Source organism: Serinus canaria, chromosome 7 (assembly GCF_022539315.1).
Source record: "Serinus canaria isolate serCan28SL12 chromosome 7, serCan2020, whole genome shotgun sequence".
NCBI lineage: Eukaryota > Metazoa > Chordata > Aves > Passeriformes > Fringillidae > Serinus > Serinus canaria.
The window spans coordinates 18,983,202-18,998,067 of record NC_066321.1 but is presented as its reverse complement, the minus strand read 5'-3'; the positions used below and the strand labels follow the sequence as shown (position 1 = coordinate 18,998,067).

Genomic DNA, 14,866 nt, shown 5'->3' with positions numbered 1-14,866 from the left:
GAATTAAAATTGAAGTCTCCACCCATATGGTAAAATGTTCTTTGAATGTAATGGAAACAGGATCAAAATACAAAATACTTGAATACAAGATTTACAACAACATATAATATTATCAAAGTTTATTAAGTAATGACTGCTTTTCAATATAGGTTGTATTTCATTAAAGTATATACTTTTGAAAGATTTTCTACAAACACCAGTATTACATTTGCACCACAGTTACTTTAACAGTCAGCTGCTGAAACAACAGCTGAGAGGACAGCTCATTTGACTTTTTCCATTTATAGAAAACAGCACAGAGGTTTTATCTCACTAGAAAACGTAACAGCTGTGTCTTCCTTTAAACAATAAATGACTCATTTCTCTATAACACATAACATCATGAAAGGTCTAATGACTCACACACAGAAGCTATTTGCATGTGCCCTGTTTTCTAGATCATCGCTTTAAAAAGTGCTCTGGCAAAAACAAACAAACAAACAAACAAACAAACAACTGTATGAAGATATCTGGATTACAATTAAAACTTGGAATAATAATTGCTGAACATTTAGCAAAATTATAAGACATGAAAGCTATTATTTGGAACAGAATTGCTTTTGCTTAAAGCTATCAATAACACAGCCAACATGCCTATATACAAAATGTTCCCTGTATGATGGTATTTCTGCATTGCAAATCATTAAACAAGTTATGGAAATGTAATTCAAACATAATCATTATGGGAAAGTACATCACTCTGTATAAATACATGAATACTTGAAATAGAGCATCAAACTGCATAGCTCACACTGCCCTGTCTCAGGCAGTGGTCTCCATGTTCAGAAAAAGAGAAGGCTTCTTTTTCTGACAGTGCTGTGTAAAATGGCAATGCAGAAGTGCCTGGTCCTGGGAGGCAAAGGGCAATACATAAACAAAGAAGCCACGAAGTTATAAAAAAAATGGTGGCTACCTGCTATAAAATGGTGTCTGAAACACCACGGCCGAATTTGTGTTGTCAGGGGAGGGAGAAAGAGGCCAATCGTGAAAACAGCAGAGGTTACAAGTGTGTCAATGGCACTGCCATGCCATTTGGAGGTGGTGTGGAGGGACTCCCAGGTGCTCCCAGTCTGACATGACCGAGGGGCCTGCAGGGGGCAGCGCTTCCCGCAGCAGCCCCGTCTGCCTCAGAGTGGATCTCCTCCCACTGCTCAGACAGCAACACAGGCAATGCTCAGCTCTCAAGCATACAAGGTTTTTGAGTAACCTTTCTTTTATGACATAGCCTGAGGGCTTATTATATAATATTTGCCTGCTCTTTAGCTTTGGCATGTTCTTTCTCTGCTACTCCGATATCTCTAAATTATCTTCTACAGATCTAAATCCAGCAAGAACAGAGAGTTTTTCCCTGCTTAGGAAACAAACGTGCCAATCTAAATCAGGTCATTACTTCCCAGAGTCCCTGGAGTGTGAATCCATCCTTCAGCTTCTCTATTGCAAGTCCCAGTTCTTCTGAAAAAACAGGCTCCCGATCATGTTGCTTTTTGAATACATGACATACGAGAGAAAATAAAATAAAGCAGAAGGCACTTTTTAATTTCATTATCCCATTTTATCAACAGGAATTTGATAGTATGAAAAAGTATCTCCTTACCTTGTTTTCATCAGCAAAGTAAGCCTGCAAAGGAAAACAAAAGAGAACTGTGAAAACAAGTCTAAAAAACTACATCTGCTAATAATTCCTTGGGGTCAAAACTGTATTGAGTAGGTCTTCCACAAGAATCCAGTCTACATGGGTTTTACTTCTATGTTAAAATAATTTACAAAGGGTTCTAACAGGATTTTCTGTTTTGGATTATTGATTAGATACCACTGGATTATGGTATTTTTAATTTCAAATACCAACTTATGAAATTTCCATCATAATAAATGAAGACTTTTTAAATGGCAACATTTTTGTATTACATTTGTTACACTGACAAACACTTTATAAGGAATATTAATATGATGACAAACTGACAGCATCTTGGCATTTTTTTGCCTCATGTGCAGCAGCTTTTACTGTTCAACATCAAAAACTAGCTTAAAATGTGTAATATCAAAATTGAGTTGACATCATACCCAACCTAAGAAAAGAACATAGAGTAATAGAACAACTCCATAAACAGAGATGTGGGAAAGAGATACCATCTTTCCTATTCTGTGTGGGTGGAAATTCAGGCTCAAACTTTTAGGGATATCAGATCTCTGAAAATATCCACACTCTAGAAATCTCTGGACCAGCAGTTTCTAGATCTTATTTACCAAAAAGAGCCTAGTCTTGCTTCAGCTGCCCCTGTGGACTAGTGAGGGGCAGCAAAGAAAGCACTTTCCTGCAGCATCAAGTATTGTGGAATGTTGGTGTGTAGCTGCTCCTTGGATCCTGGGCAACCTGTGCCTCTACAGCAACAAACTTCTAACCATTTTCAGCTTCTAGTTTTTGTTTGAGAATATGCAAAGCACAGTTATTTAGTTCAGGTGATAAAGGCACCAAGAAAGCAAAAAGATCTCAATTTAAGGGAAAGGTATATCTTGAAATATGCTGAAGACTGAATAAAAATGTGCAAAAATAAAAAGAAGCCAAAAAGCTAGGAAAGAGGGAAAGGTAAAAACCAATAGCTTATCTGTGTTAGTAAGAGGCTGGAAAATTAAAAGGAGTGGAAATAACACTCGTGCTAGGCCTGTTAATTTATCAAATTTCAGAGACTGGTCAATGCATCAAGGCTAACACTTGAAAACATGTGCCATCTACCCTTGCAGTCAATCATGGAACCAAGTGTTACTGGGTTGCACAGTAAGGTTGGAAATCTGTTGAAAGAGGGTCAATCAAGCAACCTAATGCATTTTAAAGTAAATTTTCCCAAAATACTGGGAGACATAATAATGTAAAATTATTGCTGTCTTTCTAAAAATATTGCAAGTTTCAGTCTTAGATGAATGTTGAGCATATAGATATCACCATCTATTAGTCTGCTTTAAGAGAAGGCAAATTATTGTTTCAATAATGTATCTGACTATATTGTACTGCTGATTTTCAAGCCACTCCCGATTTTAATGTGTTGAGAAACTACATACAACTATTCTTTTAAATATCTACCACTATTTCTTTTGAATAATATTTGAATAATAGTTTGTTCTTAAATTAAAAACTCATATAGAGAATAAATTCCTGTAATAATCAGGATGTTTAATAAAAGGCATGTAGATGTGTTTTAAATATAGAAAGTACAGTTGCAGCTTATCTTTAACAGAGGATTACAGCTGTACATTGCTTAAATCTGAATAACCAAACAAGAATGATTCTATTTTTCTGGGTTTTTTTTGTGAAGCCGCTTACCACAAAAGCATCTGTATGTTCATCAGCTTCTATTTCCACATCATCTGGAACCTGCTCCACTGTTAGGTCTTCAAGGGGTTGAGGCTGCAAATTATAACACTGTAGTAAGTAAATTCACATATCTAACATGTTTAATATATTTATTTTTATTATTATTAACACAGTATTGTATCTAATTTAAAGTAAATAAAAGGAGTACCTTTTCTTCCATTTCATAATCCACTCCAAATATAGGATTAGCTGAATAAACTTTGTGAAGTGAATTAATCTCTTTCACTGCTTCCTGTAGTTTCTCTACCGGGTCTATTTTAAAACCAAGTACATATCCTCCACTCTATATAACAGAGAAAAAAGACAACATCTGTTTATTAGTCTTACTTTTTAAACAATTTTTTTCTCCTTGATAGCAATTTCCAGTTAAATTATAGCATTTTCAGCTTGCTGAGAAAACTTGAATCATGGGTGAAATAAAACAATGACAATGCTTCTCCATGAGATAGATAAGCTTTTAACCATTAGCCCATTATATAAAAGGGGAACAAACTCCTTATACAGAAAGCCACACGTAAGCAAGGGTGGGACAAATTCAGAAGTGATATTAATGATTTATTCCCAGCCACTCAGCAAATGTTGAGTCTGTTAGATCTTGATGCTGTTATTAAAGAAGCTTTCAGATACACAGAAACAATGAAAAGGATTTAAAAGAGTGGTCTGAATTAAGTACAGAATTAATTCAATCCCAAAGATAATCTGTCAGAAGACAGTGTATTTGACAGTTGTATGCTAGTCATGCTGACCTATTGTTGCTTTGCTTAGAGAAACTGTAACTCCCAAGAGCCATACAACATACACTTAAAGCAGTGCAAAGAGAACTTTCTTAAAGTTTTCAAAAGGCCACACAGAAGAAATGCTCTATGTAATTTAAAAGTAGACCCATGACATTTCAAAATTAGAGAAATATTGTGGATAAAAATATTGCATCTAGAGAAATATTGTATATATGTATAATAAAAACATAATCAACAGAAAAAGGCTATCAAAACTTCTTACCTGCTGAGAGCTCTCTATCACAAGTGCCAAGCCAAACTTTGAGTCTCTCATTTTTATTGAACGCTAATGATAAAGAAGTACAATGCTGTTAAAAATTTTGTAATTACTGGATAAAAATCTCAGTTTGTTTTTTACAGTGTAATAACTACAATTACTGGCTCTGGAAGCTTGGCTACCAGCATTCCCTCCCATCTACCATTACAAATCTGAACCCCTGAAACCTCAGGGAAAAGTGTTTAATTAGAAGTGGTAACAGTAAATTTCTGAACATCAGGTTCACAGATTATTAATTCCAGTGTATGTAGGTGGCATGAAGCATCAGAGTAAATATTAAAAAGTTTGAGATACAAGCCATTTTCAACACCTGTACCTGCCCAAGAAAACCCCCAACTAATCTGGACAGAAAAGAAAATATACCCTGTGGATGATGCTGGAAAAACTAAGTTCCTCTCTGAATGAGAGGTATGAAATAAAATTTTGGTAACCTGTGAGTTTTAACAAAAGAGTTGAACATATGCTGTTTCATTTTGAAAATGGTTGTTGTAAGATACTTACAATTTGTAGATATGGTATGCTGACATTAAAGCTTTCATTCATATTTGCATGCCAAACTATTCTCACATTAGTAATAAAAAATGTTCCCAAATTTCCCTATTAAAGAAAAGTAATGTTAGAATAGCTTTAAGGACAGAGCTTTTGGGGAAAATATGATGACAGTAATCATCATATTTTCCCCAAATATGATGATTACTGCTATCCATTTACATATAAGCAAGATACAGCTTCATATTTTATTCACTAAAAGCCTGATTCTTCCCTACCAAACCCAGTTGAAATGTTTCTATTGATTGCAAAGAAGCAGAATCCTATCTTTCAAGGCTATGTGAATCTGAGTAATGAAAATAGCTGTGAGTACCTACTACTGCAGCAAAGCTGGATCAAGTCCCAGCCCAGCCAAGCTCATGGGAATACATGAAGCATCTGAGTGTTATTAACTGTACAGATCTGCAATTGGCATGAAGCGTAAGTACAAAGGCATGTGGGTTAAACTTAGGTAATTGAGGAGATGTGTGCCTCAATGGGAATGTAGAGGAAAGAACTTTTTAGCTTGTCAGAGTGGATCAAATTTCTATTCTGGACTAAAATTGCACAGACAGAAATATCAGCTCCTGTTTTGTTTCACTGCTCTGGGAAATGCTTGCAACTAGTGCCCTGTAAAATAATAAATGTTTTCTATTTTAATCTTCAAGTTGTTTTTTTTTTTTAAGACACAGAATCCCTTACAGTATTTTCAATTTTCATTAATCAAAAGATTATATAATCTTACTACTGTTTAACCAAAGCTGCATGTAAACACACAAGTATTCAGCAGAGCACTTCAGAAACATGATCTTCTTTCAGTATCAGAGCTTCAGACTCCTAAATTTATCTTTTTAACAAAAATTGTATATGTAGTTCCTTGCATATTAGCCAGGTCATGTAGACTTCAGATTACCAAAAGGAAGTTTTTTTGTAATGACTAGCAAATATATGGAATCAGTTTCTCTGCTGATTTCACACATCAGCTCATGAACAGCATTAAGGGTAATTCCTTGGAGGTTACAAAACTATAGGAGTACAATTGCTAGATGAAAGCTGAAACATTTTAACTTTTCTGTAGTCAAGGTATTCTGATTCTTTACTATACCTGATCACTTGATAAATTCCAAACTCCATTGACTTTATCATATATTTGTTCTTGTGGTAACAATCTCAGTTGCTTGTTTTGGATCAATGCACTTCTTAGCTTCAGATCACGATACATTTTGGAAGTTTCATAAGCTCTGCAAAAAATACGAAATACCTATTAGTTCATACATAGTACTGGTTTTCTACTATCTTTACCTTTTGTTTCAGTACAGATATGAAATTTATACTTTCAGCTTTCTTATCACCACATTGCACAAAAGTGAGAGTATTATTATTAAAACTTTTTCAACATAATTAAGTATATTCCAGCTTTCATTAATGAAATTATCTTTAAGTTAAGACTGTCTTTAGGTTAAGACAGGTTTTTAACGACTTTTTGATCTCCTGTATTGATCATATCTATACTACTTCCTTTTCCTTAAGACAGTCATCACCCAGCCTCTATTGCAAAGCATTAAGTTCTCTGGGTCCCATGATACACATAGCATGGACATTAACAATCCTTTATTTTTCAGTGTCAGTCAAATCACAAATATGCAATATACATGTCAGTATACCATAGCTCTTAAAAAGACACCTATGGTAATGTAATATGCACACATTCATTCAGATGACTTGTCTTTAGGTGGGAGGCATATAGTGTTTTGTTGTCAATGAAAAGTTCTAACCAGGATTTAACTCTTCATTTCCTTTACATGGTCTGAAATAACAGGAAATTTATTGCAGACAGAAACTGTAACTAGAAAATGCACACTGAAATTAGCTCCTTTATACTCTTATTTGTTCAGATAGTTTATACACTCAAGATGTATAAATTGTGATCAATAACTAGTAAAATACAGATTAATTTTCATTATGTGCAGCTATCTACTACAATTTGCGATCATTCTCCCCCTTCCTTCCATTGTTCTCTTTACGGAAAGTTTTCTGAATGTTGAATACGGACAGTCATATACTATGTCTATCAGCAGTTGTAATCCCCCATATTTGAGTCCTTGATCAAACACTATTTTATGTACACTACCTGTGCACAGCAATAACTGAAGTGAAGAGTCTGGGACTTCCAGGAACAACATTGGTAAATATGAACTCAAAGCGAGTATTGTTACATTTAGTCAATATATACAGAGCTTCTGTCTGCCCTCGTAATTTCTGTAAGGAAAAAATGACATTTTACATTTTGTCAATATAGTAGCTTGAATGTACAAATAATAAATAATCTTCAGATATTGTCTAAGTTATTGTTTTAAACAGTATTTATGGAGGTGTAATCCTGATTCTACCAGGATTACCAGTAGATTCTAATCTACTGCTCTCTTCAACTGAATTAATTTTTCTTTTTGACTAACTAGCAGTTCCATCGACAGTAAAACTAATGCAGTCTGCCTGCTCTACATTTGCAATAACATGACTGAAATTGTATTTTTGGTTCTGTTATCATATGGTTGCCCAGGAAATCTACCTGATCTTCCTGCTAGTTCTTTGTGGCAGGTCAAACAAACAGCTTCACAGGTGCATGCAATAACATTCAGGCTATGTATTTGAGAGCTCTCCACTTTTAAACCAAAACTTTCATTACTATTCATTACTGTTCTTGCAAGTAAAGTTTCAGATTATTGTTGATATAGTGCAGTAAGTATAAGCAACTAATTACAGCTTCTTTTTTTATTTTTAAAAGTATTTTTTGGAACTTACTGAGTTGGCAGTTCTTGTAGTTATATTTATAACGCAGTTGTAACCGACAGCTTAAAAGTCAAGGGAGAAAAAAACATTGTTTTGAGAACAAGAAAAATAACAGACAAAATTACAAAGTATATAACTGAATTTTTTAGTGCAGCTTTGGATGCTATGTGTGAGAATTACATTTTGTGGTTAACACTCTGGGTCCTCATCACAACCCTGAAGACTAATTTAAGCTAGAAAGGATTTTGAAAGGTTCTTTGGTCAAGTGCTCTTCTCAAATCAGGACCAATTCTGGCTGCTCAGCATACTATCCAATTCAAGAAATATTTCCACAGAAGGGGACTGCACACTGAGCACTGGAAATAATTTGTGTACAAAGGAACTGCATCCTGCCCCTGTTTCAGCACATGAAATTAAATATGAGCAAAACTCTCACTGCTCGTACAGTTTTAACTGATATAGTTAAAATGAGAAACTTATCCAGAGTTTACAATACAAAAACTGGAAAGGCAGGTACTTGAGGGGAATAAATAGAGAAATACAGAGTGTGAATAAACAGGTGGCAACAAGAGCTACAAGTAATTTTTCATTTGGCCAATGAATCCCATATCGGCCAAATGAAAAATATGTCTGAAGAACTCTTCAACTTCTTTTCTGAGAAATTAACATAGAATACAGAATATTACTATTTTGCTATGAATTATCACCTCAGTTCCTATATCATAAAGCTAAACTTCAGCATTCTGTACTGAAATCAATACTTTGTGAAGGAGTACCAAGCCACCACAAAGGAAACAAAAGGTAATACTTACAGAGGTTGACTCTGGGCAAGGACAGTGAGCGCCAAATGATCCGCAAATTTGTCACAAGCAGTCTGCCTGGAGATAAAAGTGTAGCTATTTTTAATCTAAATAAATTCCATTAAATGAAATATTCAGAAACAACAGGATATTCCTTCCCCTTGACAGGAAAAAGAAGAAAAGCACGGGACACCACACCAGAAAAATCACTAAACCACTAAACACTTAAATGCTTAAAATGCTAGCAGACTAGCAGAGAAAATCCAACAAGGAACAAATTAAACAGCTTCTAATATATACCAGCATTCCTCAAAATCAAACCAAGAACAGTTATTGATTCTTGTAGTAAAGAATGTGGACACAATTAGTGAAGAACTGCTCTGGGGAGGAGAAGGGAAAGGCAGTGACTTAACTATCACAGCAGTGTTCATGAAGAACCTCACCCCTTTGCCATATGCAAATTTATTCCATTCTGGACCCTGGAGAGCAGCACATCCAACCCCCCTTAAGGATCATCTCAGCATGCTGGCAGCTTCAGCCCCTGCCCACTAAGTATTCCTTACTTCAGTAAGTTAATTCCTTACTTCAGATTCAGTTAAAAACAGGATGGGACAAGCTAAGCATTAAAGAGGATTACAGCAGAACAGCACCACACTGTTTATAAATGATTATTCCTACAAGGCTTTCAATTCTAAGCAAATTCTGAGACAAGAATCACCTTCCTACAACTTTAAGAAAACATTCCAAGGCAGATCTGAGAAACAGGCAGGATCTCTTCTGTGCAACAACAGAGCACTGATACAGAGTTCAATGGGAACCTGACAGGGCTTTCATAAACCTACACAGGTTAAAAGGTAGAAAGTTTACCGTTTCCCTGAGTATGCAGTTACCTCTGTCTCCATTGTTTCCTTTGGTATCTTCAACAGACTCTAAGCAGTCTATAAGGACCTCTCCAGGTCTCATTTTCATTTGTCTACAAAAAGGAAAAACAATTTGATTTATCTTCCAAAAACAAGGCCATTTTTATTTCCCTGCTTCGCTTTCCTGTTTTCTGCTTAGTACATCATGCAGTGAAAACCCCACACAGGCATATATACATACAAATCAACTTTACATACCTGAAATTATCACTACATCTCATAGATTAAAAATATTAATATGTTTATTATTAAATTATAACAGTAAATAAAGAAATAATTATGCAGCAAGTGTGACCATGAAAACTATACCCAAAAATAAGGACAAAGTGTGTGAAAATTGGAGGAAAAAGCAAAAAAAAAAAACCTCACTTGCATTCATGTAATTTTTAGGGGACAGAGTTTATTGCCTCTTGATGTAAATTCAGGTCATAAGGAGCGGAGCTAGGCTCAGGAAAGAAGAGATGCCAGCAAAGGAAATATCAGATGTATAAGAATATGTGAAATATGTGCTAAATTTTTCAAAGGGTATGGCTAGGCTTTTGTTTGTTTGGTTTTTGTGAGGTCTTCAATTTATTTGTTTGTATTATTATTTTGCTTTATTTAACTGATCTAACTACTTACATAACGGGCAATGAAGTGTGAATTTTTGCTGTACTTTAGTCGTATTCTCAAAAGCAGCCAAAATTCTCCATGTATGACATGACAGAAACAAAACGTATTATTAAGACACGACTTTTGTGAAATACTGCACAGCCGCCGCCCCGTTTGCCAAGTGCTGCTAACCATGAGCGCCACCGTCCCCGCAGACACACACCTTCAGCTTGGCTGTACTTCTCAGTGCTAGAAAAGCTCAGCTGGGAAAAGTACACACCGTTCCCTCAGTCCTCCAGTGCCCATCTTTTGTTTTATTTTCTTTTTATAGACTGGAAAGGGTGCGTAGACCCCACCCAGCAAGCACTGACCGCCCCGTCCCGCCAAACGAAGTCGCTCTTGCTCCGCCGCCGCCACACGGGGGCGCTCCCGGCACACGCTGGGGCGCTCCCGCCGTGCACCGCGCCCATACCGGTGCTGGGCCGCAGCCTGCGGAGGCAACGCACAGCCAGCCGCCTGTCGGCGCCGGGCGGGCCCGAGAGCGCCGCTGTGAGGGCAGGGCGGGGTCGGGATACGGACACTCACTGCGGGGAGATGTCGAAGCGGACATCCCTGTCCTCCCACAGCACGTCCAGCACCCCGCTCATGGCCGCCACCCGTCCCGACGAGTCCGAGCGACACCTTGGCAACGGCGTGGAGGGGGGAGGGTGGGTGGAGTCTCGTGCTCCGCGGCCGCCGCGATTGGCTGCGGCGCCGCACGCGGGGAGCGCGCGCGCATTCGCGCGCATCTTGGCTCCTCCCCCGGCTCGGCTGAGGGGGTGAAACATAAATCCCGGGGAGCACTGCGTAATGCAGTCTTGAGCTCTGGGGTGTTTTTGTGGCGCTGAGTGTTTGTTTGGTGGTTTTGAGTTTATTTTAAACTAGGTGAGGTGTGTCGTTTTTGATATAGAACGAGTTGAAAACTGTATCCACATTTTAATTGCAGTGCCCTACCACTTTCAAATTAAAAAAAATAATACTCCAAAAAAAAAAAAAAAAAACCCAAAAAAACCCAAAACTCCAAATACTCCAAATAATACTCCAAATAATGCTCCAAATAATGCTCCAAAGGACTACTTGTCCTTTGATAGTGCTTCCCCTAAAGCTTGTCCTTGGGTAGGCGAGGAGCCCTTGCACCCATCTGGAAATGGACACAGGCGGGATGAAAGAAAGCAGCGGGCGGGAGGTGCCCCGAACTTTCTCTGGCCCGTGAGGAGAGGCGCTGAGCCTTCTGAGGGCACAAAGCGGGGAGGGTGTTTTAGTTGGGGACAAACTCCGCTTTTTGTTGATACTCTCGAAGTTACCATTTGCTCAAGGGAAAAAAACCAACCAAACAAACAAACAACACAAATCCAACTTAAAATGATCAGCGAGTGCATAATCTGAGATATTTGGCCTTGTTAAGGGCTGTGGCAGAAATCCGGTTGTGTTATCAGAAGCACATGACACAGTGAATGTCATTTAGCTTAAAGACGTGCAATTATTATTGAATGTTATTGCACAGGTATAACTGACAGCAGTAGGCAGTATTTAATCATCTTTATACTTAAATATCTGCAACACCAAGGCTGCAGAATTATGCTTTTTAGCAGAAGGTGTTTAAGAAAGCAATATAAGATACTAAAATGACGCTCGATGGGAGCTGAATTGCGGTGGAGCTGCCGAGCGAAGCGAGTAGGCAGGCCCTCGGTGTGGCTGGCCGTGCTGCCGGGACTCGTGGGCCGTGTCGGCCTCGGCTCGGCCCTGGCTGTGGTCGGTGGCTGTGCTTTTTCGGGGGCCGCATTTGATTGCCAGCGTTTGATTGACGCTGAGCTGGTACGTAGGACTGAAAGTGCTTCAGCGCCTCCGCGCCCAACCAACTAACTCCTCTCCCGAGTGCCACCGGCTTGGCTACTACCGGCAGCTGCTGTAAAGGCCTGAATTCGGAGGGCTGAAGTCCATCTAAGCTGAGAGGGAATGTTTTCCCAGGAGTGGAAACAGTAAATGGCTAGTGGCTTTCTGAAGTACAGACCTGGTTCGTACTACAGATGACTTACAAGGTTGCTTAAGCATCTAAGATAGCCATAAAACACTCTGCAGGAGTGAGGGAGTACAGTCTGCAGCGTGAAGCTGAGAGGAGGCCAGGTTTTTAAATGCTTAAGTGTTCACCGGAGCTATGTGACACATTCAGTGCAGAATAACATATTTCTCCTTCTCTTATTGAAGGAGAATAAGTTTACATTATTCTCCTTCATTGACATCATAATGGCTGATGTCATTGAAGGAGAATAATGTAAACTTATCGGTTTTGCAGTATTTTGCAAACATGTGCATAGCTTACCTATCTCTCTGTTAGATTTAATGATAGTCCCCCTAATCAAAATCGACTTGTCTGTGATAGTATTGACGTTTCTGAAATAAACGAAGCAAGAGACATAGAAAGTGAACTTATTTTTTTTGATGTATAAGTGGTCATTTTACATGTGTTGTGTATTCTAGTTCCACAAAAAAATTACTTCCCTTGGTGTTAGGTTGAAATTCGATGGCTAGAAGTTTGAATTAATACTCTAGTTTCTAAATAATCACTAATACTTGAATCTAAAACCATGCTTACACTTTGTAATGCTTGTAAAAAGGATTATGTGGAAATACAGAAAATAGATGTGCATTCCTGAAGTAGTTTACCTACCACGAAGCTTTAATGTTAAAACATTGTTCTACTCTCCTTTTGCTATTATCATATATTAACTGTAACGATTATAGAGGTATGACTAGATTCTCTAAATTTTTTAAGCTTGCAGGATTCTTAACTTGTTAAATGCTTGTGTGTAGTGCCACAAAACATCTGACTTGTTAGAGACTCTTAAGAAAACAAGTAATTTTATACATAATGTGAGTTTTCAGCTGATTTATTTTTGTCTTATGAATCTTATTGAACAACTGGATATTTTCAAATGTTTTTCAGAAGGGTTCTGAAGGTCTGGGGTACAATTTCAATATGGAATTTCAGTTTTTAAAAAGTCAGGTTGAAAAGAACCAAACGAATCAGTTACCAGATATGTCCACGGGATGTCAGCCTTGATTCATGTTTGAAGGTTGCGTGGTTATTGCTGACTGCGCAGGGTGGCTGAGAGATGACTGATAGACCAAGGCTATTAATATCAGTACCTCAGCTAACAGCTTTTTTTTTAAACTTCAGGAAATTTATGTAATGTAGGAGTCACAGTGCTATCACTACAGCCACTTTGGTTCAAAAAGAGACCAAAACATGTCACATGGTGGATGTTTTTGTAGTTTTCTTTTGAATGGTCTATTTGGGCATTGTGTACTATCTATGGATTAAAAATAACAGGATGGGAATAGCTGATTTATCTGCCTACCTGGCCTGTAACGTGGCATGGGCTACTGGAGGTGTCCTTGAAGTAGAGAAGAAGGGAGACATGGAAAAGATCTCTTGTATGAAAGTGTCGCCTATTGCAAAGGTGGAGAGAGTGTGTTAGGTAACCTATGCTGCTTAGTATATTGTTGCCCTTTGCATGTGCTTCTCCTTTTTAGAAAAACTTAGATCTTTTTAGTGTTATAGTAATGTGACAGACCTTCAGCCTTATTTTCTGAAAACCTCTTGAAAATCTTCAGTTTTTCTGTACTGTGGAAAATAAAGTGGATTTTTGAACAATAGATTTCTACACTCTCTTCACGAAGGTGTTTTTCACTGAGCTTTGGATACTGCATACACAATAAATGTCTAAGGCTATATTGCATTTCCTTATGTTAACCATATCTTCATCTGATGGACAGGGAAATAAAAACATTACTTACAGAGCATCAAATAGTAAATTAGTTTTCCTACACTCTATTTCTGACTATTAATATTCTGTAATGTTTTAGTGGTTAAAATTAGTTCTGTTTTGGGTCATCTCAGAGTATGAAGACCTTGAGAAAAGAGTAACCAAATTCAAAGGAATGTGTAAAAATATAATTCTAGTTAAATGAAATTCATTTAAGAAGCTATCTAAAGTGAGTAGATTACAAACTCATCTTTTCTGTCTTTTTCTGGATCCAAAGGTAGCCTAACAGTCTGCTCCTTCCCTGCTTCTTTTAATTAACTGCATTCACTGCTCACATTTTCAGGAAATCTTTTTTCTGTGATAAAAGTTTTCAAGAATGAGGTGGTAGTGCTGATGAACGTGTCATTACTGGGAAGGAATGTTCCTTCTGGTTAAAGTTAAGCAACTTCTTAGTTTTATATTTCTTATATTCTTGAGACAATATGTTGAGCTGAGAACTTCAAATACATGCTAGCTGCATGTGAGAACATTGAAAGGCCTAGAGCCTGTGAGCAGCAACCACTTACACAAACAACCTGCTTGTTACTTGTGCTGTGGTGCAAAACAGTGGATCTTAGATCTTTTTGCCTCCTTGGCTTGAGAACCTCTTGAGAACTCCAGCCTGGAGTTGAACTTCTTACCCCATTCTAAATATATGCAGCTCTAGTGGAAGGATTTTAAAATAATTTGAGGAAAAAAGTGATGTTGCCTCAAATGTAAATGCTTTCTCCTGGTTCTAATCATTGTATATTAAGAAGCATGATGTGCATAGTTCAGAGTTATCCTGTCAAGTACAAGCAGGAGGAATTTCCAGTTTACAAGGATTTTGAAGTAGCATTCTTTGAGTATGTGGTTTTTTGCTACAATCTTCACTGTGTCGTGTATTTGGTCCATCTCAGCCCTGTTGGTAACAGTTACTATCAAGAAGATAAA

General features: G+C 37.6%; 1 protein-coding gene across 1 annotated transcript; it reads right to left on the bottom strand.

Moving 5' to 3' along the window:
• Positions 1-146: 146 nt before the first annotated feature.
• On the bottom strand, positions 147-10,891 carry BBS5 (Bardet-Biedl syndrome 5). Its single transcript, XM_030240626.2, has 12 exons — positions 10,674-10,891; positions 9,468-9,550; positions 8,590-8,655; positions 7,790-7,839; positions 7,119-7,246; positions 6,093-6,228; positions 4,961-5,056; positions 4,406-4,468; positions 3,555-3,689; positions 3,356-3,439; positions 1,634-1,657; positions 147-1,519 (listed from the first exon to the last, which is right to left on the bottom strand). The coding sequence occupies exons 1-12, from the start codon at positions 10,874-10,876 to the stop codon at positions 1,418-1,420; spliced, it is 1,170 nt and encodes a 389-aa protein (XP_030096486.2). The 5' UTR covers positions 10,877-10,891; the 3' UTR covers positions 147-1,417.
• Positions 10,892-14,866: the final 3,975 nt, after the last annotated feature.